The sequence below is a fragment of the Zychaea mexicana genome (genome assembly GCF_025766255.1).
Source record: "Zychaea mexicana strain RSA 1403 chromosome Unknown BDB00scaffold_20, whole genome shotgun sequence".
Lineage (NCBI taxonomy): Eukaryota > Fungi > Mucoromycota > Mucoromycetes > Mucorales > Lichtheimiaceae > Zychaea > Zychaea mexicana.
The window spans coordinates 281205-308008 of record NW_026516683.1 but is presented as its reverse complement, the minus strand read 5'-3'; the positions used below and the strand labels follow the sequence as shown (position 1 = coordinate 308008).

The 26804-nt window shown below is 43.2% G+C and overlaps 8 protein-coding genes across 8 annotated transcripts; 7 read left to right on the top strand and 1 right to left on the bottom strand.

Annotated features, from left to right (window-relative positions):
* Positions 1-1175: 1175 nt before the first annotated feature.
* BDB00DRAFT_870372 (uncharacterized protein) lies at positions 1176-6361 on the top strand (the record flags this gene model as incomplete). Its single annotated transcript, XM_053126696.1, has 17 exons — positions 1176-1211; positions 1291-1363; positions 1471-1812; positions 1895-2007; positions 2076-2171; positions 2264-2430; positions 2528-2776; positions 2857-2980; positions 3063-3665; positions 3737-3973; positions 4054-4221; positions 4321-4512; positions 4580-4975; positions 5085-5280; positions 5382-5614; positions 5742-6034; positions 6157-6361. The coding sequence occupies 17 exons, from the start codon at positions 1176-1178 to the stop codon at positions 6359-6361; spliced, it is 3723 nt and encodes a 1240-aa protein (XP_052981788.1).
* Positions 6362-6388: 27 nt separating this feature from the next.
* BDB00DRAFT_813664 (uncharacterized protein) lies at positions 6389-9048 on the top strand. Its single transcript, XM_053122779.1, has 3 exons — positions 6389-6751; positions 6906-7244; positions 7304-9048. The coding sequence occupies exons 1-3, from the start codon at positions 6695-6697 to the stop codon at positions 8855-8857; spliced, it is 1950 nt and encodes a 649-aa protein (XP_052981787.1). The 5' UTR covers positions 6389-6694; the 3' UTR covers positions 8858-9048.
* Positions 9049-9140: 92 nt separating this feature from the next.
* On the top strand, positions 9141-11278 carry BDB00DRAFT_813662 (uncharacterized protein). Its single transcript, XM_053122778.1, has one exon. The coding sequence runs from the start codon at positions 9287-9289 to the stop codon at positions 10985-10987; it is 1701 nt and encodes a 566-aa protein (XP_052981786.1). The 5' UTR covers positions 9141-9286; the 3' UTR covers positions 10988-11278.
* Positions 11279-12699: 1421 nt separating this feature from the next.
* On the bottom strand, positions 12700-13402 carry BDB00DRAFT_786322 (uncharacterized protein; the record flags this gene model as incomplete). Its single annotated transcript, XM_053120600.1, has 2 exons — positions 12700-12830; positions 12886-13402. The coding sequence occupies 2 exons, from the start codon at positions 13400-13402 to the stop codon at positions 12700-12702; spliced, it is 648 nt and encodes a 215-aa protein (XP_052981785.1).
* A 478-nt stretch (positions 13403-13880) lies between these two features.
* Positions 13881-15337, top strand: BDB00DRAFT_899002 (aspartic peptidase domain-containing protein; the record flags this gene model as incomplete). The annotated part of the gene is made up of 4 exons (XM_053128541.1): positions 13881-14001; positions 14065-14221; positions 14305-14771; positions 14833-15337. The coding sequence occupies exons 1-4, from the start codon at positions 13898-13900 to the stop codon at positions 15335-15337; spliced, it is 1233 nt and encodes a 410-aa protein (XP_052981784.1). The 5' UTR covers positions 13881-13897.
* Positions 15338-17816: 2479 nt separating this feature from the next.
* BDB00DRAFT_870367 (ML domain-containing protein) lies at positions 17817-18709 on the top strand (the record flags this gene model as incomplete). Its single annotated transcript, XM_053126695.1, has 4 exons — positions 17817-17958; positions 18075-18319; positions 18418-18456; positions 18584-18709. 4 exons carry the CDS (start codon positions 17817-17819, stop codon positions 18707-18709), a joined length of 552 nt encoding a protein of 183 aa, XP_052981783.1.
* A 974-nt stretch (positions 18710-19683) lies between these two features.
* BDB00DRAFT_813647 (thioredoxin-like protein) lies at positions 19684-21449 on the top strand. Its single transcript, XM_053122777.1, has 6 exons — positions 19684-19881; positions 19979-20170; positions 20280-20423; positions 20541-20749; positions 20856-21261; positions 21430-21449. The coding sequence occupies exons 1-5, from the start codon at positions 19853-19855 to the stop codon at positions 21011-21013; spliced, it is 732 nt and encodes a 243-aa protein (XP_052981782.1). The 5' UTR covers positions 19684-19852; the 3' UTR covers positions 21014-21261; positions 21430-21449.
* A 136-nt stretch (positions 21450-21585) lies between these two features.
* On the top strand, positions 21586-24097 carry BDB00DRAFT_813642 (uncharacterized protein). The gene is made up of 9 exons (XM_053122776.1): positions 21586-21734; positions 21850-22198; positions 22287-22346; positions 22462-22519; positions 22594-22852; positions 22929-22973; positions 23069-23185; positions 23267-23487; positions 23558-24097. Exons 1-9 carry the CDS (start codon positions 21647-21649, stop codon positions 23600-23602), a joined length of 1242 nt encoding a protein of 413 aa, XP_052981781.1. The 5' UTR covers positions 21586-21646; the 3' UTR covers positions 23603-24097.
* The last annotated feature ends 2707 nt before the right edge of the window (positions 24098-26804 follow it).

The window sequence follows — 26804 nt, the reverse complement described above, 5'->3', positions numbered from 1 at the left end:
CGACATGTTGGTAACGCGGGCCAAAGACCCATGCCATTATTGGTGAACGCCGAGTCTTCGCAGGAGAGCCATTCCTTCAGTTGCTTTGGTGGTGCGTTGGCTGATAAGTGGTTGAACGTCAATATCCTGACAGGTGAATGGAATACCAAGATATTGGAATGGCTCGACGGTGCGCAGTGGTTTGTTGTATCTGTGGGAAGTGGTTGATTGACTGGTGTGGGGTGGTCGATAATGGCGCATTATCGGGGTGCCAACAAGAGTAGTCTAAGACTCTCGAATGTTTCTCAGCGACTTGTAGGAGCTTTATCAAATCCTGTGGTGATTCTAGGAGAACGATATCATCAGCATATAGTAATGATGGAAGAGGGTTCGGTGGGTGTCTGACCTATCTTTCTTCACATTATTGCGCTGTATACTGTAACAACAGAGATGAATTATACAAACCACGTTCAGCAGCAGCACCCGATTCTACTCGGACATTATTCAAATTAGTACTACTGTTAAGCCTCCAATAAATATAACCCAGTATACAGAGCGCATGACTGGAGAGGGATTAACAAAAGCTTATGGTTTTCACCAGTCCCCTTCCGGTGTCATCCAGTCATACTCGGACGCGGTCCAAGTAACTACCCAAGGCGCATGTCCTTAAATAAGAAAAATAAAAATAACCTAGTATACAGAACGCATAACTGGAGAGGGATTAACAGAAGTTTGTGGTTTTCACCAGTCCCCTTCTGGTGTCATCCAAGTCATACTCGGACGCGGTCCAAGTAACTACCCAAGGCGCATGTCCTTAAATAAAAAAAAATAAAAATAACCGAAGATCCCACAATACTTTGAATCCAAAAGTAATACATAGCTATAAACGCTAATTAAAAACAAGAGAAAACATATATTTAGCGACATTCATTGCAATAATTCAAACTTTTTTCTTATTAAAAATGACAAATCGGTAGTTTACCTTTCGATACAATCAACTTTAGTATAACTTTCATAAATACCCCACTGAAGTCATGGAAAAGCAATTTGGGTGATCGGAACGCGAAAACTGATGTCCAACTTTTTTTGTAACGCGTCTGGAAGGGAAAATAAAACTTCGCGTCCTCTCGCGTACCCCTCTTTTTTCCCCTTTCTTCACGCTCTTTTCTTTTTCTTGCGCAGTCCTTCAAACCACCATGCCTAAATCAACCAAAAAACCAAGTACATCCAAAGTATGTACTACTGACGATGTTACTAACTGATTGGCTGTCTTGTTAACCATGAGTCTAAAATGTTTCTCTCTTTTATTAGGAACAGCCAAAACGCGCAGCAAAGCAAACAACCAAAAGCCGTAATGTGGCCGACATGTTTGCACAACAAAAAGGTGTGTATTTAATACTTTCCTCAAAATACTTGTCCACACTCCTTGTCCTACCAATCACTATTAAAAAAGCAAAAACCATATACGTTACTCAAATTTGCCAAATCTAGGAAAGCGACCAAGTTCTACTCAAAGTCATCTTCATGTACCATCCAGCGATGAAGACGACGACGAGCAGGAAAAGGACGAGTTGGTAGATTCAGACGCTGAAAGTAATGCAGACGATTCGGGACAAAGTGACAGCGAAGTCGAGATTAGTTCCAACAAGCGACGAAAGACTAGCAACAAGTCTGTGGAAAAGCGAGGCACACAATCGACGCGCAAACAACAACGCAGAAAGAAAAAGTCGACGACAACGACGACGACAACGGTGCAACCTACTGAAGTCTCGATTACGCACGACAGCCAGCTTTTGGAACAGATACCCTCTGATGAAAACGGCACGTTATACGGTAAGTACCGAGAGTGTAGTGTATAAATCTAACCGTTGTGAAACTCATGAACCATTTTGTATTGGGCATATGTGCTATATAGACCAAGTCTCCGAAGCAAATGCAGATATTGAAAAAATTGCCGCTTTTTGGGTTGCAAGCTATCGCCAAGATAAGGCCAATGCCTTGCGCCGCTTGGTGAATTTTATCATTCGAGTAAGCTCGTGTTTTAACCAGAAATTAGTGTTCATTGCTGCTGCTAATGGATTGCTGACCTCTTTTAGGGATGTGGCTGTATGACTGCTGTGACCGAAGAAGCGTTCCAAAAAGAAGATGTCTCAATCGAAGTTCTGAAGGAATTAGAAGAAGAATTGGCTAAGGTAACAGGAGAACACATATAAACACTATCTCAGGTGGGGGGGGGTGGAAAGTAAAAAGTAAAGATCTATTTATTGAAGAATAATTCAATTAGTTGCCACAACCTGAATATCCGGTCATATCGAGATCCAAGACCGGCAAAACACTCAAGAAAAGCATCTTGAACTTCTTTGCATTTATGGTCCAACAGTGCCAGCACGAGATTATATACGATGGATCGTTCACTGAAACACTGCAGAATTGGCTGACGACCATGTCAAGGTTTGTGTGGAAATCAGATTTAAATGGGATGGAAGTGATATTACCACTGGGGAGGAAGGGTCTATGGACGCTCACACATAATTTGAGAAAATACTAGTTCTGTTTACCGTCCTTTCCGCCACACCGCCACGATCCTGACGTTCCGAATCATGAACTCGTTGTGCACGTTTGCGGATAAAATCAACAGTGAACTCCAAGTTGTGACTCGACAACTTCGAACTGAAAACGAACGTCAGACTAGTCGCGCTAGAAACACCCAAAAGAAACGAATGCTTGAACAACGATCACATACCTTGGACCGTAAAAAGAATAACTTGCATGAATACATGACCGACTTTTTTGAAGGGTAATAAGTTGCTGTTGTGTTTATTATAGAGTAGTAATTAACAAAGACAAAATTTGTAGTGTGTTCCTTCATCGATCAAGAGACGTGGAGTCTGTCATTCGAGGAGAATGTATCAAGGAGCTGCGTGCATGGATCCAGGTATATCCTGTTCATTACGCCGACAATGTGTATCTTCGGTACTTTGGCTGGGCGCTCAATGATACGGTAATTATGTTTTCAATTTAAAAAGAAAGTCATTCTTTACTAGATACCTTATCATTTTCCTTCACCAAATGTATCCATGTAGGTCGCAGCTGTCCGATCAGAAGCACTGAAAGCTATTATGCGACTCTACCAAATCGAGACGATCGTGCAAAAACTGCAGAGCTTTACAAACCGATTCAAAGGACGTATCGAAGAAATGGCCTTGTACGACATTGATCTATCTGTACGACTCCACGGTATTGAACTCTGCCATGTCTTGTTCCGCCACAACAGTGAATGGATCAGCGAAAACGGTCGCGACGAATTGATGCATCTCGTGTTCCTTGACAATGAACGACTACAAAAAACTGTGGCTCCGTTTGTTAAAGCGGTGATGGAAGCCAAAGTCTTTGAGCCCATGGTGGAAGAGACTGAAAAAGCGCTGAGTGCTATGAACGTCAATGGTTCGGAAAGCAACAACACCAACAATGATGCAGTGGAAAAGACGTGGATCTCGTTCAAGTGTCTCGCCACGTTCTTAGTCGAACGAATTTCGAGTGAAACGCCCCATGGAGACAGCAGTAATAGCAATAGTTTGAACGGAGGCATGGATAATTCTTTGAGCATGGTGGTGTCGGATGAAGTTTGCGATAAATTGGTGGTGAATGCTGTTGAAGCCTTGTGGAGTCATATGTCGGTGCTACAGGTGATGATGCCCTTACCTTTTAAAACATTATTTAAAATATCTTTTGCTGACTTACGATTAAAAACTTACAGGACTATAAAAGCTTGGCCGAATACTTGACACGTGACCATTCGAGCAGCTCTCATCAAGAAGATCAAGAAGAGCTCGCTACTGCAGGTCAAGCTAACTTGGCTCCTGTTGTTCAAGAATGCTACCGCCTTGCCGAAGAAGAAGAAACTGTCCTTGTCAAAGTCCTTGTCACATCACTCCGACTGATCACTGAAAGAGGCTTTTTGGATATGTCGGATAGCAAGACAAAGAAGGCTCATGTATGTGTACAGTTTCTCTCTACTACCAGACGGAAATAGAGAAAGAGAAATTGATTATGTCGGGTTCTTTATTTTCTTAGGATGAGGCACAGCTTGAAAGCAATCGAAGCACAATCTCACGCTACCTGGTGCAAGTTCTGCCTCGTCTGTTAACCAAGCATATCGATAGCGCAACTAATATGATCAAGCTTATTACTATCCCACAACTGATGAATATGAACGTTTATGCAGAATTACGAATGCAAAAAGTAAGTTTTGTGTGAGCATGTGTGTATTTAGAAAGGTGCTCCACTATCTATTGTAAGATCACCACAAGATAACACGTAATGTTTTTTTCTCTTAACTAGGAGTATGAAGAACTCCTATTGACGATTATCAAGGTCTACATCGGTGCCACTGTGCCTGAACTTTTACAAAACTGTGCTGGATCGTTGCATCATCTGTTCAAGGTGGAACTTTTGGGAGATGTTAACGAGCGTCAGTTCCCCGAACTGATGGAACGTGTCACTTCTCAAGTACGCGACGCCTGCCGAGGAAAGGTAATGAAGAGACAACTTATTAAACACTATAACACGCAGAGCACTAACCTTTCAAGCAAAACAACAGGATATCGCCAGCGCTCGATTCGATGCCGATGATATCCATGCCACAACCACCAGTCTCCTTCGTTTAGACCATCTGATCAACTTTATCGATATGACTGACATGATGGACGAATCCGAGGACATGGATGAAGACATCACCGAACTCGTAGGCCATTTTGTGGACCGTGCTGTATCCGGATACAAAAAGGAGAAGCAAAACAGTTTGTCCGCCATGGCCATTCTTTTCCGCTATATGGTCTGGAAGTGTGAGCGAGTGTCGAATGATCGCGAACTGAACGAAGCAGGCAGAGTGGCTGTTGGCAAGATCGAACGACGCCGTGATTGGGTGTTGGAGAAATACACAACCTTGGTGACAATGTCGACGGATATCAAGCCACTAGCCACTGTGAAATCTACTGTAAGTTTGTTTCTTATATGCGATAAGCTCTTTTACTTGATGTTTGATCGGTCAGATCGATTATAACGATTGTAAGAAGCTTATGAGAGTGTAAATCTTTTGTCATTAGGCATTTGGTATCCTCATGGATCTGTATTGGATATTCTCGAGTGATCTCTTTGCCAACGATGGCCTTGACCTGCTGTATCTCCAATGCCCCGAAAACGTGCAACAAGAATGCGAAAAGTATATTGCAGCCGAACTGGTAAACTGGCGGGAAGCATTGGAAAGCAACAATGAGGATGATGAGGACTCGGACGAAGAAGGTAAAGTTTGATTATCCATTATCAGCAGTGAACACGAGGTGGAAGAGGGGGCGAGAATTCAATTCTAAAACGAGACTCGTCGCTATATTCTATTCTTGCAGCCATGCCCAACCATGGCGGTGTGGATCTTGTTGCCAATATAGCGCGCGCCATCATGGCCAAGGTGCTTGACTACAAATACGCCATTCCACTTGCAGCTGAGTATGGCCACCTTGAGGAAGATGCGGATGATATCATCAAGGCATTGATCGAGGAAACAAAGAAGGATGTAATTGGCAATGACGACAGTCAGACCGAGAGAATTTGCCGCATGTATATTGGCGGCATCAAACAGGTAAACCTTTTCAATAATTTGTGCATGGGGTTGTTTGTTTGTTTGTTTGTTTGTTGGCGAAATTGCGAGTCGTTTCCTCTTACACACACTCCTTTTTTCTTTCTTTTTTTTTTTTTTTACCCCAAAGGCATTCGAATTGTATGTCAACCAAGCACCTCGTTCTATTGACAAGCTTCTGCCATTTGCACGACTGGTCTCTCAAACACTCTATCTCGCCGATCAAGAGGACCCTGCACGCCACGTGGCGCAACATGTGATATGCGAGCAGATTCACCTCAACGGTATTACCTTTGCGCTCACAAAGGCAGCCGAGCACAAGAATAACCACAACCGCGCCGAGATGAGTGTAGCGTTGAAATTCTTCCGGGTTCTAAGTGTCTTAACCAAACCATTGAAACGAGCACGCGATGTGGCGAAGATGTAAGTTCTGTTCTGTCTGAGACATCTGCTACTCTTTTACACAAACAAACAAATTGTTTTTAAGGGAAGGGTTCTTGTAGCTGACTTTATTTTGGGTGAAATCAAATTTTCTGCATGATTAGACACAAACATATTGAAAAGTGCTTGGACGAGCTTGATCTGACGGTTGAGACGAACGATAAGGAGTGGGATGCGTACGATGCATACATTAAAGACATTGACACAATCCTCAGAAAGAAAGGTCTTCGTTACGACAACCAGCACGCAGCAGCAACAGCTGCCGCAACAGCACAACAACCACAACAACAACAACAACCACAGCAATAAGAACTGAATAATTTCAATAAAAGAAAAGGATTTACCCATGTTTCTTGAAAAAAATTCGCATGAGGTGCGGGGGAGGAGAGTAGCATAACAGCTCTCTCTCTTTCCGTTTTCTGTGTACTATTTTTTTTTTTTCGCACACACTGAAAAAGCGAGTGTTACTATTACTGCTTCTAATATTATATATATCCTCCCTTTATTAACAGTTTCTCTTCACCCTAATTTTTTCTGTTCAAACCTTGCCTCATCCACAGCACCACCCCTGCTCTTCTCACCAAATAACCCCCTCGCGTCATATAACAACAGCAGTAGTAAAAACCCAACAACTGTCTCCTTATGCTTATACTGCGGCACAACAACCTGTCTGTGGAAGAGCTATTCCAGATCGAAAGTGTAAGGATTCTCAGACCGAAAAAGAAAAGTAGAATTCGCTGAATCGAAAGGGCTTCTCAGTCCAATGGGAGTCGGGGAGGCTTCATTGAATCACTACATGTATGCTCATGCACTTTTCTGATTCTTCTTCCAACGGCTTTTTATATCACTAAAGAAAATGCTAAAGATCGCGGATCCCAAAGAACCATACACGTACTCGCTGGAATTCACCCTGTTGGACAAGCCCCGCGCGGCGATATACGGCATGTTGTTAGGCTATGCGGATCGGCTTGGCATTTATCGCACACTGGGGATCAACGCTTCTGAATTCCTTGATTTCTTAATCGATGTTGATCTCGGCTACCATGTCAATCCGTACCACTCGTTCTATCATGCAGCAGACGTAACCATAGTGATATATCATATGCTCTTTCAGTTCGAGGTGCTGAATTATCTATCACGCATCGATGTCGCCGCATTATTCATTGCCGCTTTGTGTCACGACATCGGTCATGTAAGTTGTTTTGGTTCGCGGGAATAAAATAACACTATCATGCTAACCATTGGGGATAGCCCGGGTGTAACAACAATTACCAAGTGAATCTACAAACGGAACTGGCGATCCGATACAATAAAAAATCAGTGCTCGAGAGCTATTCATGTACGCTAGCCATGGATCTACTGTCCAAGCACAAGTTACTACGTCATGTCGAAGAGATTAGCACGGCACACACGTTCCCGCCGACCACCGAGGATCAGATGCGCACATCGATCGTCAAGATGATTTTGTCGACGGATATGGTTTTCCATTACGAACTCCAAGAGAATTTCGCTAGCTTATTGGAGATTGTTGCTCAAGACCAGTTCGAAACGAGTAGCGAGTGCAGTGACATTGTACCACCAACATCATCATTATCATCATCATCACAGCCGATACCGCCACACCAGGTGTGCTATCATGTGCGATCACGGACCCACAGCAACAGCAACAATAAGAACAGTAGTAGCAACAATACCACCACAAGTAGCAGCAGCAGTATGCTCAGCACACTCTCTGTCCCAACCGACCCGTGCGTACAAATGAAAGACATCTTTGAGACCAAGGGCGACAAGAGCCCGCTGCATAATTTCGAAGAACAAAGCTATTTCGACGAAGACGATCCACCGAATCTGCACAACCAGCTGGATTACAGGGAACGACAGATGCTGTGTCAGATCATACTGCATGGTGCAGACATTAGCAATGCGCTCAGGCCGTGGCCGATCTGCTGCAAGTGGTCGGATCTGGTATGCGAGGAATTTTTCCGCCAAGGCGAGTTGGAAAAGGAGCACGGACTCCCAGTATCACCCAACATGGACCGGGATCAGGTGACGCAGACGACGATTGGCCTGCAATTTGGCGATTTTGTCGTCAGCCCATACTTTGAAATCTTTGCCGCCATGTTTCCCAAGGCTGACGCTTTGATTAAAGAGCTGGCCACGAATCGGAATAGATGGCTAACGCTGGAAGCGCAACAAGAGGAACGGGAGGAGCAACAGTGGTACTTGAACAATGGCAGTAGCAGCAGTAGCAACATGAATGACAACGGCGTGTTGGATCAGATCAAGGCACCGAATACTCCAGATATCGAGGCTCAGAAGCAGCTGCACAACACCTATTTCCACCATCGTCCTCATTACGCATCGTCATCCACTGGAGGAGCCGGGGGCGACTCTTCTTCATCGTGTTCCTCGGACCGTGGACGGCAGCCCACAGACATGCTTCCAGATCGACACATTCTAAACCCGGCTGGCCGACGTGTGAGCGTGGCAGCAGGGATGGTTGTCATTCCCGACGAGCTAGAAGAGCGGGTGATTGGGTCTGGCAAATCACGCCGCAAATATTTAGGGCTACGGAGTATCAGTGACACTGGTATCAAGGAGGAACAACGACAGGCGCAAGCAGCAGTCAACAAGTCGCCGATGCTGTCGGTGCTAGGGAATGACAAGAGTCGACGGAAAAGCGAAGAGCCTGGGTATTATCTGTACCGCCACAAGCTCAAGGTCCGGGGCGAGAGGAGACTGAGTCGTGGAGACCTGGTGGATAAATGTCTGGAGCGGCAGCGGCATGTTGCGTCTCCCCGGTAACACACACTCTGCCTAGTAACACAGTCGCTCTATCATATAATCACACATAAATGACCGGACGATTGGTTTTCTTTTTTACGCTCCTTCTCCCTGCCCTTGTCCCCCCAAGCCTCTGCACGCACAGCAGCAACAGCAGCAGCAGCAGCAATCGACACTTTCCACCTCCCCCCCCACTCCTCGTTGCTATGGTTCTCTCCGCATTTTCAAACCTTTTCCCTTGGCACCATTCATCACGCAACCCAAATAAAAACTAAAACTTGACCTCCTATTTTTATTAGTGAAACTGATATCTTATAAATAAAACTAAACTCAACAGCAAAACCTTTCTTTCTTCTTCTTCTTCTTCCCTTCTTTCACTCTCACTCTCTCTTTGCTCACTAGCGACGATCCCAACTCTCTGCACACCGACTTTACAACAAACTTTATGAAATGTTTTTCGTTGACTTGCTTTTACTTGCCGTGCTGACCCTGCTGGCCATGCATCCAACTCTTCCATCTTCGCTTAACAACAGTAACAGTAACAGTAGCAGCAGCAGCAGTATCAATAAGGAGCAACAACAGCCACGTCTTATTCAAGCCGTCGCCATGGTCCTGTTGGCACTTCGCGTGATCGTCTTTGTTGCCGTGACAACCGTTGTAGCCATACTCAACCAGAACGCGTCTTCCATTCTGCTGGCACCTGCTTCTATAATGGGCGACGATAGCAAGAATAATACTGTAGCTGCTGATGCTGTGTCGCCAAACATGCAGCAGCAAAAGCAAACGCAGGGGCCCGCATCACTTGCAGCAACAGCATCATTGACGAAGACCACAAATAACAAAAAGTCTGATTTAATTGACACTCATTCCACGACCAAGCCCGCTCCCGTTGATGAAACACCGACGACGACGACGACGACGACGACGACGATCCAAACAGCGCGACAAGAAAAGAAGCCCGTTACTGATACCGTTGCAAAGAAAGAAGGCGTCAAGGTGCCCGAGCCAGAAAACCATGCTGTCGCTGCCGCTGCTGCTGCAGCAGCAGTAGTTGAAACGCCAGAATCACATAAGCAGCTAACAGAGGAACCAATCACCACGCCATCACCAACAACAGCAATGGCAGTGTCTGAGGAGAACAAAGAGAACCGTGGCCAAGTTCCATCCTCTGTCAGCATTGAGAGCAAGAACAGAGACAATGATACAGCTTCGGCAATCAAACAAGAAAAGGAAACGCCCATTGTCGTAGCTGCAGTTGTGGAAAAGAATGACAGTGCGCCTCCTTCAGAACCTGGGACTAGTACCAAAAAAAGCGCATCCGTGCATAGCAAGAGCAGCAGCCACATCGATAACAGCAGCGAAGAGCACAACTCTGACGATACGGCGCTCACATCTGATGCCAGTGAGACCTCCCTTCAGCCTCCTTCTTTACCTCGTCTGTCACAGCAGCAGGAGGAGCAAGAGCACAAAGGAAAGGGCGTGGACACACAAGAACAACAGCAGAACCAACCACAGGTACAAGAACAACCACAGCAGCAGGAACTCGAGAAGCAGCCATCGACGACCACATTGGAGGAAGACAACGTACCTGCAACCACAGCCTCCTCTGTGCATACCACCACCAGCACTTCACAAAGCAGCAGTCTTTTGGCCCGTATGGCAGGCAAGAACAAGAACACTGCTACTACGAAACAGAGCGGCAGTAATGAGCTTTCGCCACAACAGCCAAGTGAAAGCACATCCTCACGCAAAAATGGGATCATCCTGCCTATCCGCACGTCAAGCTTAGGTATCGGTAGCAAGCGAAGCAATGGCAGCATCCGCCAAGACAACAACAAAAAAAATCATGGCGATGATGCTACTACTCCTGTTGTGCATAAAACCTTGAGCATGCGCTTACCAAAACGAGCCGCAAGCATTCTCTCAAGTCATCACGACGAAACAAACAAGACCAGCAACAACAATAACAACGCGACGCCACGCCACTTCTTTACATTGGGAAGACGAAGCAAAGTACCTGGAACACCACCACCACCACCACCCAAAAGCCAGCAACAAGCACAAGGTGATTCCAGCAACGACAAGAGCACTACTTCCTCGTTATCGTTGAAGAAAAAGACGCGTAAACGCATTTCTGCACTTTTCCATTAAGCTTTTTTTTGTATACCACCGCCACCTACTCGCATCTATCATCCTATAGTATAGCTCTCCTGTTTCTTCTGTTTTCCCCTCTCATCGCCGAGATCCTCCCATCATCATCATATGCATATGGCGCAGGCTATGATTCTGCATTATCGCCTTCACCATCATCATCATATGCATTGTGTACATATAAACAACATCATATACTATCAAACATCATTCTGTTACTATTAAAATCATTGCCATCCTCATCAGAGTCATCAGCCCTCAGCCATTAAGCATTATTTACCATCTACTATTTATTTATTTGGATCAAAACTGTAATCAATTACTTTACATGTGTGTATAGCATTTTTTTCGGAACTACTGGTCCGAGCTATTCAATAGCACTAATACAGGTGAGAACAGAATGGTAATAGCACAAACCCCCAACCACCAGCCAAAATTATAATAGTTAGGCCATGACGGCCACCTATACTTACCAGTTTAAACGAGTACCCCATCCATCATTGAATGAAATCACCAAATTTCCTTTCTAAGTGACCAATAATCATAACAATTTTTTAGCGCAAGGTAATTTCGTCGATCGGCCGTTGCTGTATCGCTAGCACCACCACCACTAGTAGTAGTAGTACGCCGATCGTACAACATGAGTGCTTCAAGGTGCTGCAATTTATCGTGCCCCAAAAGGTACTGGTCTACTTCTGCTTCTGACAAGGACTCCGGCGTGCTAGCAATGTATAACACGCGTAATGAAGGATACAAACGAGCCAGATTTTGTAAGAGTGGCAAGGATATCCGAGATCGGAGGATGAGTACCTGCAAGTTCGGGTTAGGCCATTGCAAGAGTACCCGCTCGACGAGGGCTGCAGGCTGTGGTTGGATGCTAAGCTCCAAATGAACCAGAGTGGATGTGTACGTCTGCAGTGTCCGCTGCAGGCAGTCTAAACTGATATGAGCGTCAACACCACCACCACCACCTCGAGTGACCAAGGATAGCCGTCTTAACCTAGGACAGTGGGAACGTAAAGCATCGAGTACGGCGTCAGTTGTATTGTACGGCGCTGTAAACGATGTCAGACGGCCTGAACAGTGTTCCACAATTTGTTGGATGGTCCCCACATCCATGTACTTGAACTCGAGGCGTTGCATGGATTCATAATAGTAATTGTAGTAGTGAAGATCATTGGAAGCCATGGTAGTAGCAGTGGAATGATCATGCAGAGGTTTAGGTAACAACAATGTCATCATTCTATCGTCATACCCACCTCTGCGGCCATAATCAACATTAGCATCATTACTGCTACTACTACTGTAACTATAATCCGCTTCTCCTCCTTGTTGGTGTTGTTGTGTTAGAACGGCGGGTAGTTTACACCGATGCAATTCCAGGGTCGTCAGATGCTTTTGAGCCACCAACTGATCCAATAATGGTGGAATCAATCGACACCGCACAAGCCGAATCGACCGCAAGTCTTGATTCCGTTCAACGAGGAGCGTGATATGTTCGGAATCCATTCCGTCTAGCGATACATGCTGTAGATGGCTTAACAATCGGATCGTTTGTCGATCTAACCATTGGCCTGCCTTGAGCGTTTTGAGTGATGCCAAGACTGTTGCTGGTCGATAGCGCAAGAAGAAATGGGCGAGGCCAAAGATATTGAGCGTCTGTAACTCAAGTCCAGAAGATGAAGAGTCTTGTTCTTGTTCTTCTTCCTGTATCAGTTGGTGTTGTCGTTGTCTTCGTCGTAGTCGTCGTCCTCGTAATGATAATAAGGATGAGGCTGTTGTTGTTGTTGTTGCTGTTGAAGGTTGCTGCGGTAGTTGTTGGTGGAGACACCGTGCATCGATCCTAGTGGCCATGGATAGATACAAGTGTTTCATCTTTTTGCATTGGGCTAAAACACGTTTGACCGCAACCGTAGTGACGCGGTGACAATTGTACAAGTTCAAAACTTCAAGATTGGGACAATCGAGCGCCAGATCATACAGTAATGAGTCAGTGATATCTTTGCCGCTGTAGGGTATAGACAGATCCAGCTCGCGGACGTAGAGTCCATAGTTTTCTGACGAATAGAATCCACTCGTATTCTTGTTATTGCTGCCATCTTCGGCAGCACTAGGCTGCTTGTCTGCTTGTTGTTGTCCAGGTGATTGATCCTCTTCCTCTTCCTCTTGCTGGTCTTGTTGGTGATGCTGTGATTGTGATTGTTGCTGCCGTAATCGTCGTCGTCGCGTCTCATTAAATAAATTGCGGTATTCGTATTGTTCTTGTATACTACGGATGCAGATCGTTCGATACAAACGCGCAGTAATGACATCGCGCCAGTGACGATTGACTGTGAGAAGACGTACAATATGAGCGCGTGGGAGGTAATCGATGATGAGAATGATGACTTCGGTTGGCAATTCGGGTACTGCCATGGCTTCTTTCTTTCACTTTTTATTCCAGTGGCTGCTGGGGCCACTCTCTTTTTTCTTGCCAAACCAGAAAAACGCAACAACGAAAAAGGGAATAAAAGGTGGTTTATAAGGAACCGCCACTGTAATCAATAAGATATGGAGAGAGCGCTGCGGAACTGACGATGATGACGACCCTCCCCCCACCGAATCGAAGCTTGTGTTGTACTGTTGCACCGGTGGATTTTCTATGAGTCAAACAAACAAATGCATATCTAGACAACAGAATAATATGTCAGGGCCGGATGTTTCTCTCGCTAGTAAATAAGTGATAGGATCCTACGTATTGTTTGCTACATCTTGTGAACATGTATGAACATGTATACATACACAATCGGTGAATATCACTATTTGAAGGAACCGGATCTGATTTTCCATCCATATAAAAGCCAGAGACGGCATTGGACCGCAAATCCACTTTTCTCAATTTTTTACGGTTACACCTATACGCACACTAGTATGAAGACCTCATTATCCCTACTAGCAGGCTTGGCCCTTATGGGCATGTATTTGCAGGATGGTGTGGCTGCAGCAGCCACGGACCAACAAGGAAGCAATATCAAGTAATATACCAGAAACAAGCTCATCCAAAGGGAAACATCTAGAAGCTGACCTTTCTTATATAGTATTGAACTTGCGCAAAAGACAGGCCAAGTCATGAACACACCTGCTCGACTCCAAAAAGCTTTGGCAAAGTACAACTTAGAGAGCCGTGTGTCTCCTTCACGACTGAATATGGCTGCATCCACCATTGATTTGTCTAGTGTACATGTGGATGTCGAGGTAAGCTTTTTTTCTCACTCACACCTCTAAAGAGAAAGGAAAGACACTAAAACATATATGATGATGGCGATGACAATTCTTAGTATGTTGGCACAATTGGCGTCGGTAACCCACCACAGCTTTTCCAAATGGATTTTGATACAGGCAGTGCCGATATCTGGATCCCCCATGTAGGCTGTGCCCACTGTGGAAAGCATCCTTTGTTTGATCCCGCCGACTCATCCACGTTCTCTCAAGACACAAACCAAACGTGGGGCCTTCGCTATGGTGATGGTTCCGGTGTTCAAGGTATTATCGGTCGGGACACTGTTCACTTGGGCGAGCTGTCCTATCCAGATCAAGTCTTGGGATTGGTCCAAGGCGAATCGGTCGATTTGGCCATGGATCCTGAATTGGATGGCATTTTTGGCCTGGCGTATGCTCCCTTGGCGTTCACGGGCCATAAAAAGTCAATTGTTCAAGGCATGCAGGATATGGGTGTGATTCCTTCAGCTTCTGTGGGTGTATATCTTGGCCGCGCTCGTGATGGTGGCAAGGGTGAATTGGTAAGGTTCTTTTTTTTTCTTTTCACCAACAATTATAACTCAAGTGATGTGTTTAAATATTCAGAGCTTTGGCAAACCCAATCCAGCCCACTATGAAGGCGAACTCAAATACGTCCCGGTCACTGAAAAGAAGTTCTGGCAAGTCGCGTTGAACGGACTCAAGATCAACGGCCAAGAAACACTCTCTAAGCCTATTGAAGCCATCATTGATACTGGTACCACACTTATCATCCTGCCTTCTGAACTTGCCGAAACCATCCATGCAACCATCCCAGGCGCTACATTTAGCAGCATGTATGGCTGGCGTATGCCTTGCGACCTCAAGGCCAGTGCAGCCGGCGATGCTGAAGTTACATTCACTCTTGGCGACCATGATTTCTCCTTGCGTGCAAGTGAACTCGTCCGTGAGCGCGCATCGCCATCAGAGGAAGGGGATGTCAAATTGTGCTATTCCGGTATCGCAGAGGCCAAGACCCCCTTAATTATCATGGGCGACACGTTCTTGCGCAGCTATTATTCTGTGTTTGACTTTGATAAGGATGCTGTAGGTCTGGCACCTGCCAAGCCCTAAGGAGTAATCTGTGAATACGTTCATCCTTAGCCTTACCAACATCTAGAGCGTTTACCCCATTTCCGTAATAAAATTTACACCGTGATTTGATATTTAAAGTAATAAATATCATCTCATCTTTAATGTATAACATAGGCTTTCTATCTGAGGATATGTGTGTAAGCTTCTCTATAAATATAATGCTACATTTGTCATAACAATCATTGAACAATCGTCATAGTTATGTTTGCTGAAAGAGCTGGATTCGCGGACATGTTTCATTGATAATATGAAATGACACCATTGCAGATAATGTAGCACCGAGGGACGTTGTCTTAAAGGAAAGACGGAACATCCCGATTTCAAATGTTGATTGTTTAGGATTTCCTTTTTGTTTGTTGTTTACTACATGCGCATTATAAATTAAGGATGAAGGGGAAAAACTTAGCTCACTACGAGTGATGAGTGGCGTATAACATTGTGTTTGTTAGACTTCCAGAACGCTCGTTTCAGAACGCTCATTTTCACCTCGCAGCAGCAGTTTACGACGCTTTTCGGCATTAGCTCTTTCCATATAATATAATATTGAAATGCTATTCTAAAGCAGCGATTGAAATGAATGTTTATTATGTGCTCCTTATCATGCTGGGTATGTGTTGATGAGTGGTTACATACAAAGAAACAGAAATGTAGAGCTTACGCATATCCCGAAACAAGAAAACTTTAATATCCGATGGTTCTGCATCTAAGATTCTACTACATAACGTTTCTAAAGTTCCTCTTGCTCAGTCCATGAGCATATAAAAGAGACTCTGTGGAGCAAAAAGTGGCCGTGTCCTCCGGGAAATTGAATGGTTAGGTTACCCAAACGTGTCGTACGGCGATAATGAACCTGGCCCGAAGGAGGCAGTACAAACTACACCACCCGTGACAATCTCCACAAGTACAAGAGTGCACATGATTGCGTGCTCAGTTCACTACCTCATACCGTGTCTTTTTCCTACACCCTATTTGCACCTTTAGTTAACTTTTTTGCCTCGTGTGGTTTTTTTAGTTATATTACATGTCATCCTCTTTATCTCTCTATCTATCAAATCTTTCTTTTCCGTACAGCAAGAAAGTGACTATATGCTCACTGCCGCAAAGCACTGCACCATCCACAATAAAATAATCATATATTGTCTGAAAGAGGGCCAGAACACCATGAAATCAGATTGGTATCCTAAAGCTAATGAACTTTATACTCAACCGGATTTTTAAGTACTGCTCTAGGGATTGCATGCTAGCTTATTTCTTTAGAGTCGCGTTAATGTAGCATATGTATATACGCCCACCACCCAGATTATAGCACTTTTGATGGAGGATGCGACTTAGCATAGCAATTATTGGCAGTTTTCATGTATGGCACTGGTAGCAGTATGGATGATTGTTAATTCGACAATGTCAGGAAAGCATAAGATTGAAGAAACATATTATAGTGGAGGATACACATGTAAGACTTGTTTGGCAGCCCTAATAGCGATATTATAGGTTGACAATTTAACCTGGCCTGCCAAACAGCACAAAATGTGAGTTTGACTGGTATGACAGACGTGTTGTTAATCTGTCATTCTGTATCAGGTGTACTACTCACTATTGCCTTCAATGTTTTCTCTGTCATGTTGTCAACAGCGTTTTGACCCATCTCAGGCCAGAAAAGAATTGTATGTATATATCGTGCGATGAAGGCAGTGCTGATAGAGTACACTTTTTGATGAGCACTTGATTAAATAGCATCACATCTAACAAGCTTTTCATTACCATGCAAGATATACACTGAGGAGTGATGCTATGTTGTATCCTGGTATAGCTTACACAGACACTTTTTCACTCTGAATTTTTTCTATTCCAGAGAGAAGTGGCACTTTTGGGTTGTTTCTTTTAATAAAGAGACGATGTATGCGCCCAAGGGTTTTAAAATTGACGATTCGGTATTAAGGACCAAGAAGATACGGCTTTGTGGAATAGAGGTAAAAGTAGAGTTTCGAAAAAAACGATATTTTGAAGGTTCAAATCCTAATCTATACTGAGTTGCCAAACGCGTCAGAAACACCATTATCTACCAAATCATTATTTGACAGCCAAAATCGTAATTTAGGTTGGATAGCGGACAAGCCCTGATAGCTTTGATATACACTGCTTTGGATTTCAAGGGAGAAGTGACAAGGTAAGCTTCAAGAAGGCAAGTGGGTCATATAATTGACAATCGTATGCGGGTGCTTTATATTATCGTGGGACCAAAGCAGGTGCATGTGCTATATGAATTATTTGCGGCGAAATCGGAAACGTGTACATTTTCGGGCAAACTATTTTTTTTAAATGTATCAGGTGGCTACGTGTTTGACCTTTTCTTTACGTCTCATGTGAGACAGTTTACAAGTAGCCGATATAAAAAGCCAGAGAAAACAGGCGTCGTTCTGCTTTTCTTTCATTGCTTTCTTTTTTTTCTTGTTGCCACGTTATGATCCGGCCTTTTCTTTACATTACTCTCTTACTTGTATTCATCAGTCAAGCAGCAGCAGTCCTTCCGTACTGGCTACAGCCCGACTTTGTGCGTCAATACGAATCGTCACCTTACCAAACAGACTTGATCGAGGATTGCAGTAAAGTATTATTCTCATTTTTTCTCTCCTCGATAGATTGATAATATGCTTGCCATACACTCTTCTTCCGCCACACTCTTTTTATCGCTTTACTCTAACTACAAGCGGTTTAATAGGTGATGAATCATATATTTTGGAGATCAAAGATATAACTTTGACACCGCCGCATCCCGTTCCTGGCGAAGAGCTCAAGATCGAAGCCGTTGGTTTGCTCAAGGAACCAGTGAGGTCCGATGCACGGGCAAACGTCCTCGTCAAACTTGGTGTAGTCACTCTGCTTCACAAGGACTTTGATATCTGCGATGAGCTCGACAAAAATGATACCGAACTAAAGTGTCCCATCGAGGCTGGTTTAATCAAGGTAAATAATTCTTTCTTTGCGTTAGCGACCGCTGGGACCCCTTCCCCCAACAGTATGAAAGAATGTCAAACCCTGAACATGACTGTTCTCTGTTACAGGTTACGCAAAAGGTCACGTTGCCCAAAGAAATACCAAAGGTTTCATCATCGTCATCCATCTTTTTTTTTTCTATCTTGCTCAACAGAAGCCATAACACAGAACAGTATGTAATGGTTAGCGAGAAAGTGTACTGATCTATCCTCTGTTGTTGGTCTATTGCTCTAGGCTCATTTCAAGGTCCGTGTTCGTGCTTACAACTGGGACGATGAAGACTTGGCTTGCTTGAACGTAGATGTTGATTTCCGTCGCCATCGACGTGATTTTAACAAGCACAGACTTATCGGATACTAGTCTCAAAAGAGATGAGTAGAAGGGACTAGTGTTGCTGCTGTTGTTGTCATGTTATGTGTGTGTATTTTATTTTCTCTGTTCCTTTTACCTGGTCATGCATAGTGGACGAGCAATCATCGGAGTTCCTTGCAGTAGATATCAAACACACCACGTTTTAAAGTATCCAAATAAATAGTCAGAGATACCTTGTTTATACAAAAAATGAGCGAGGGGTAAGGGGGATAAGAGCTGCCAACAGTCAAGTAGATGGCCGTATTTTCCATTTTCTATGTGCAAATAAATAGCATCGCACTAGTTTGTAGTAGATGATGGAACCAGGTGAGGCGGAATACAGTTGCGCCCATGGTGTGTCATAAGAACTTCTTTTCTTTCTTCTAATGAACGAAACCCTCCCTATCAAGCTCTCTCGCGCTTTTACCAGTGGAAAGTAATATTTATCTGCTGTGCATAGGATTCCTTGGCTGCCTGCTCTCAACAAGTGCATTTATGTACGCCATTATGTGTTTTGTATTCTTGGGTTTCTGCGTCATGCGTTAAAAAAACCTTGTATATGTAATTTATTATATCCACTTGTAGAAGCTTTTCTAAGCATTTATCAGCGCAAACCTGCTACTGATAAGCAGAGCGAAAGATGGTTGATGAACTGCTGTATCATAGCTTCCGACAGCATATTATTTAAATTCGTTGGATCAGATGACACCTTTTGGTGGCTAACGCTGCGTGACAGTAGACTGATCGGAACACAGGCGTTTGCTTAATGAAAATGTGCCTGTAGGTCCACGTCTAGTGGCGGAAGATCTTTTGATCAGGTGAGCTTATTGGAAGCCCTGGTTTTCTTTGATCTCTTGCTGCGACACCGATGTCTTCTGCTTACGATGATTTCTTGCTGTGCTTGTTAAAGAGATACTGTGATTTTTTACGCTCCCTTGATTAATAAGCTTCCAAATGCTATTATTCATATTGAATTGAGATTGCACGTTTGTACATTAACATAAGAAAGGGTGTCGATGTAACTTTGTATGGACGATCATGGTGCGCCACTATACATATTTGAGTCAGAAAGTCCGCGGTGTCGGACTGCGCGCTTGAATATACACGCAGTATTCTGGTTCTCTTTGAGCTTTTGAGAACTTGTCAAATATAATGGACGATCCCAACGCAGATACAGAATGGTATTAATGAGAGTTACAGTAAAGATTTAGAAAAAGAAGAAACCAATAAATCAGGCGATTTGTCATTTGACCTCTATATTCCGTTAATGCTCGATAGGAACGACATTCTTCGTGCTCGTGGAATTATCCCACCCAAAGATGAACAAAGCAAGGAAGCCATCGAGGACTTGTACGTCGATGCCTTGAACGCACGCAAGAAAGAAGAAGAAAGTTTAGAAAACAAGACTCTAGATGAGCTGGATGAGTTGGAAGATGAGCTTGACGACGATCGTATTATTCTTGAGTATAGGTAAAGTTTGTTTTTAAGCTTTTGTTGGTTGCTGTGTTACAGTTACCATGCAGCAGAAAATCACTCACACATCGGTGGCCTGGGTTGCTGATCCCTAAATTATTTCCAGAAAGCAGCGGCTACAAGAGATGCAGAAATTAGCAGAAAAGGACAAATACGGTGAAGTGACTCAGATTTCCAAACCAGACTTCGTCAAAGAGGTGACGGAGGCGAGTAAAGAGTGCTATGTTGTTGTCCATCTATTTAAAGATTAGTGAGTACTGTGCGTAGTTACAGTACGACCCTGGCGCACTTTTTTATTTCCATATCTCGCATACATACACACACTCTGTCTGACATTATCGATCCCGATTCGTGGTTGTGTTTTTAGTATTCCTGCGTGCAAGCTGATGAACCAGCATTTGGCTCAGCTTGCCAAAGAGTTCAAGTCTACCAAATTCGTCAAGATCATCGGTGATCAGTGTATTCCCAACTACCCAGATCGGAACGTTCCTACATTGCTTGTGTATGGCGAAGGCGATATTAAGGCAAATATTGTTGGCGCCGTTGCTTTTGGCGGAATGAACATGACCGTCTCTAGTAAGTTTCGTGTGATGTTGTGGGGGGTTCTGGTGTAGTGTTAGATTCACATGGTTTCCTGTCTTTTCGTTTGTCGAGACTAAATTTTGCGATTTAACTTGTAAAGGCATCCGTGCACAGCTCGCAAATGTTGGTGCCGTTCCTCCAGAAAAGAAGGAAGATGAAGGCGACAAAAAGAAAAGAAGCATTTATAGTTCGGCAGCAACTGCCGCGTTAAGTAGCGATGAGGAAGAAAGCGATAATGATGACCGAGGATATTACTAGATTGATTTAAAAAAAATCAAAAGCAAGTGGATTTTGATCATGTGTACAGTATTGTGCGTGTGTACTAGTGGCATTCAACTAATGTCGCTTGATCCCAAATTTTTTTCTTTGTGTCTTTATACTCGGATCAAACAATTGAGAAGAAAAGAAGATAAAGGGCATCGCACGATGAATTATAAGTTACTCAATGTGACTAAAACAACTCTCAGATTCTGCCACTTCAGAAGCTGCTAAGTACCACATAAATCGTAGGTATTTGGAAGATGCAGTTTTCTGTTCGATTAACGGCGTAATGGGATCAAGTGACCTGTCTAAGTTCATCGTACAAAAAGCTTTGATCATGCATTTGCCGCTTTAAGAGAGGGATGAAAGGGCGAGAAGCAGGGTGTTTTGATGTATATCGCGGCACTTTATAGTTCCACGGCTTTTAAATATGTATACTGCGTGTATACTTGGCAACTGCTCTACGTACTAGTGAGGATACGATTTCGTTGGGTGTACATAAATTAGCACAGCCTCCTCGCGTTCCACAAGCTTCGCTGATCTTGCTATTTATGAACTTGACGATGTATTTCTTTTTCCCTTTTTCCCTTTTTTTCTTCCTAATTTGCCTATTTTTTTTCTGCACTGGCGATGAGAAAACCACTATCATTTCTTATAGCAGCTTCTCTGTTTGGTCTTGAGGCAATAGCTATTACACCACAAGGACGCTATGGCGGAGGTATGACATATGATGAAGAAGCTACCCATTTACCATAGCTTTTTGAAAAAGAGTCTACGTACATACAGTAACAATATATTAACAAATCTTCTATATTGTATACGTAACGCAACAGATAGCATTTTGCTGAACAAGAAATTATATTACTTTGGCGGTGGGACGACTGCAGGCAATGACACGTCGACTCTACAGGACTTGATATATCTCGATATTACGGAATCATTTGACGTCAACACGGCACTTTCATCCTGGAAACAGGAACCAGTTACCGGCGACCTTCGTGCCGAGCCGAACTATCTGTATGCCATGGGAGTCATCCCTCAAGAAAACTCTATCATGATTTACGGTGGTGAGGGATACAACTCTGGTACACAACAGCTTCTTCAAAATTCGGTGGTGCTTTATAATGCAACTTCTAGAACGTGGCAAAATCTTGCAGAGCCTCAGCCACGTTTAAAACAAGCGTAAGAAGCTTTATTATACTTCCCGCCTCCTTCATCTTTTGAGAAATCACGCTATATATTTGCTGATACTGTGATGCTTAAAAATTAGTTTCGCAGGCACTCTCTCACGTGGTGATGATCATAAAGCATACTTGTTTGGCGGGCGCAGGTAGATGTATACTTTATACTTTGTGGTTGATGTTGTTCTCCAAGCAGAAAAGTTGCTATCATACACCATGACTTTCATGTTTCTTACACATCAGTTGATTCGATTTTTTTCATAGTTTGGACAGCAGTGTATTCCCACCGTTCAATAGAGATATGTGGATATATGATTTTATTGTAAGTGATAATCAACGACCCGAGAGCCTTGTTACTCTTGTAATGGTTGCTTGTCTGACTGGTTTCTTCTGAAGACATCTTCTTGGAGCGCAGCTGCAGCATTACCAGACAACATTGGCGTTCGTTTTCGCACTCCCACCACTTTGGCAGGAAATGATTTATATTACATCGGAGGCATGACAGCAAATTATACGAATACGTCAATTACCAATGATAATGTCATGGTTCCAATGACCGATATCTTAATCTATCACATTGATGACAGTACCTGGGAAATGAAAACTGCTACAGGCGATATCCCATCGACGCGGATCATGCATACAATTGCAGCAAGTGAGTGTCACAAACAGTTAAAGTAGAAGAAAATCCTACCTTTCAGAGTTATTCTTACGCATTGAGTGATAACTAGAGCCTAATGCGCAGGACATCTTACTGTTCGGTGGAAAGTATAATAGTAAGTAGTAATGTTGATATTTATGTTTTTTAAAAAGCTATGTGCTATTTAGGTGATCTCCTAAACAAATTAAAGTGAATTTTTTACCGCAATAGTAAGCACGAACGTTCCTATCAGTGGTGCTACCTGCTACGTATTACACACCGATTCGTTGATATGGGAGAAAAAAAATCCTGTTGGAGTAGGCCCAAAGGGACTTTATGGACATGCCTGTAATAATAACATGCCTTCTTTGCCGTCATGGCCGCAGCATTCCTGGAATTATTCTCTTTGATTAACAAATGTTTTTATAGCTGTTTTCGCCGACTACAGCTCTTTGCTGTTCATCATGTTTGGTGTAAATTCAACTGGACAAGCAGATAGTGCTTTTCACGTCTTGAACACGGAGACGTGGACCTGGGATTCCAATTACCTTTCGTCATATCCCAGTCAAGGCAATGATAATGGTGCTGGCAGCAATAGATCACTATCGGGTGGTGCTATTGCTGGTATAGTTATTGGATGCTTAGCTGCTGTAAGTAATCTATTCCGCCTTTTCATTGAAAAGATATTACAGATTAATAGATATCAAAATTATCATGTAGTTAAAGAACCGTTTTCTAACTTCCCTCTCTCACTTCTGTATATAACAACATAGGCGGCTATTGGCCGTTTGTTGTTCTTCTTAATTCGAAGGCGCCAGAATGGTAAAACGGAGGAGCTCGCTGCTGGTGGACGCATTGCAAATGCTAACAGTACCCCTACCACTGATGCCGGTATCCGTGCTGGTGGTGGTTTTAAACCAGAAGATTATCACGACGGAGTGCCCCATGCCACATTGTCTCCTTTGCTTCCCGAGGAAACGGCACCACCATACCGTGCACAGGTACCTGATGAGATAGATCAGCCACCAACAACCGTTTCATTATCCATGCAAGAAACAGGCGGAGGTCCAACGGCACCAAGATTCCAAAATATTAAACCGGTAAAGCCGGATGGGGAGTAGAGAATCCTATCAAAAATAGTATTATTGTACGATCTATCGTTATCGTTATTGTTTATCATCAGCATCATCATTCTTAATTACAGCAGCACATATCGTGCATAATTACTTGAGTAAAAGTACAATAAAATATACTCGCAAATAGTTATACTTTCACGTTCAACGAGGGATATATACATACATCTTGAGCTAAACGCATAATTAAGTTCATACCTTGATTGAATCGAAAATAGAAGCTGCATTGGCGACTTAAACATATACTAGGATAAAGTAAGCTTACCACACTGTTAAAATACGTCCAATATTCCTCAATATCTCTATTGCCTAAATATGTCAGGTCCAAGGCGACATGACAGATCAAAAACAAGCCTTGCCAGAAAGTCGGTTCATAGATCAGGTAATGAAATATCCTTAAAACCGAATTTAAAACCGTATGCAGAAACTCAAAGAGGCAATACATGGTCCCCCAATTTTTGCAACGGTGGCAGGTTTCCAAAACTTGTTACAAGAAGTGAGGTTTGCACCAATCGATGATAATTCAACTCTAAACTAGCCTACTGGGGCTCGAGGATTCATTGCGAAAGCCGACTTTATTGCAAATAGTGCGATTGCAAAGAGCGGAAGACGACTGTATCAGGATAGGAAGCTTACACAGTTTGTAGTGGATCGTGTTACAATGCGCGGCTTTTTCTCGTATTTTTTAATCACTTAAATCGCAAAAGGTATGCTGTGTATCGGGTTACAAGAACTACACCGCCCGAAAAAGTAAACAAAGCGCGCTTTCGGAAGATGTTTTGGATCATTCATTTTCTAGAAAAATAGTCTCCTCGTACCACATTTGCGCTCATCATACTCGGTCCATACTCGGTTCATGGATCAGGTTTTGTCCTGACTATATTATTTTCCTTCTCTACTCTCTTCTTTCCTTTTTCTACTGTTTCGTCATCATCAATGATACAAGTTTCCTGTTTACCTTTGCTCCTTTTATTTATTGACCTGAGATTTCAGCAATTGTACCGCAGCCACGAGTTGGAGCAGGTACACTAAAAGTTCTATAGCCAATATCGTTGTTTTATATGGAAAAGCAATATATATTTTGTTTTGTTAGACGCAATTCTCATAGACGAAAGTATTACTATGGCTGCGGTACCAGCGCAAAAGCTAGCAACGAAATAACCACTTCACAAGAGCTGATATATCTTGATACTCTAAATTCGTTTGAAATCTACAGTCAGCCCAATCGAACTGACAAGTTGCAAACGCTTCCGGCGAGTTTCAGGCCGAGCCGAATTACTTATATGCCAAGGCCGTCATTCCTGTCTACGACTCCCTTATGCTTTACGGTAGTGCCGGATACAATAACGAATCACAGCAGTTACAATATACTGACATGCTGTACAATGCAACGTCTCAATCCTGGAGAAAGTATTTTCTTATTCTATATCGAGGTTGCCAAAGACCCTGTGATCCTGACATGTCTTGCCTTTTTTATAAGCAGTTATTTGGCATCGTTTCAGGGCGGTGGCGGCAGTAAAGCGCTTCTATTTGGCGGACGCAGGTGAGTACTATTTGCTTTTCTTTATTCGTATAAGTGTGGTCCGACCAAACCTCCTTACGGATACTCATATATGACACTAAGATACAACTTGTGATCAAGCTATGCCAGCGATGTGTATGCGCCATTTAACTGAGATATGCACATATTCATAGCTAAAGTACGTATTATACTGTCCTTTTTCTTTTTAGAGTGAGCTTAGATTTTTTTTTGTATCCACTAATAATTTGTATCTTTCTATATGACTTTCAGGCTTCATCATGGACTACCGGTGCGACATTGCCAGACAATTTAAGTGTACGGTTTCGTACACCATCCACTTTCTAAAGAAAATCGGTATATCATATCGGGGGGCATGACAGCCCAAACTACACGGACACCGAAATTACGCATGACAACATAATGGTGCCAATGTCAGATATCCTAGTATACGATATTGATGAAAATACATATGTAGGAGCAGAAGACAGCTACAGGCGATATACCATGTCTAAGAATTATGCACTCAGTCGTTGCAAGTAAGTTGGTGAGACACATGTAAGAAGGCTGTCAATATACTGCTGTATACTGATCGTCTACTCTGTTTCAATTCATGAAGCCTGGTGCAAAGGAAATTCCTGTGTTTGTTGGAAAGTATAATGGTACGTTTTAATTAGCATTTATATGCTTAATACATTAAACGGTACTTATTCTTTCTGCTAATCGCACAACTTGTTAAAACATAATATTCAGCACAAGCGTTCCGGTGAGCGGTAATGATACCGTATATGTACTGCATGTCGACGCGATGACCTGGGAAATGAAAAATCCTTCAGCTGTCGGTCCAGGATCCTTGTACGGACATTCTTGTATGCACACCTATCAGCTAAACTGATTCTTAATACCGAATAAGTATGATACATCTTCCCCTGCCCTTGTTCTTGCAAACAAATTTGCTTATTATGAAGCTGTTTTTACTGACAGAAGCTCGTTGCTATTTTTCATGCTGTATTGAGATTCACAGAACGCACGTTTTGAACACTGAAACATAAAGCTGGACAGCCGATATCTTTCGTCATATGCTGATCAAGGAAGAGACGACAATTATGATAATGAAGATCTTCTAGATGACGACAATGCTGATAACTGAACGCTTTCAACAGGCGGTATGCCGGTGTAGTCGTCGGATGTGTAGCTGCAATTGTACAGTACCTCCTTTTCTTTTCTTCTTCTGCACAATGCCCGAAAAGAAGCACATATTATACAATAAGTGATTATTAATAAACTTGTTCCTTACTGTGCCCTATCCTTTTCT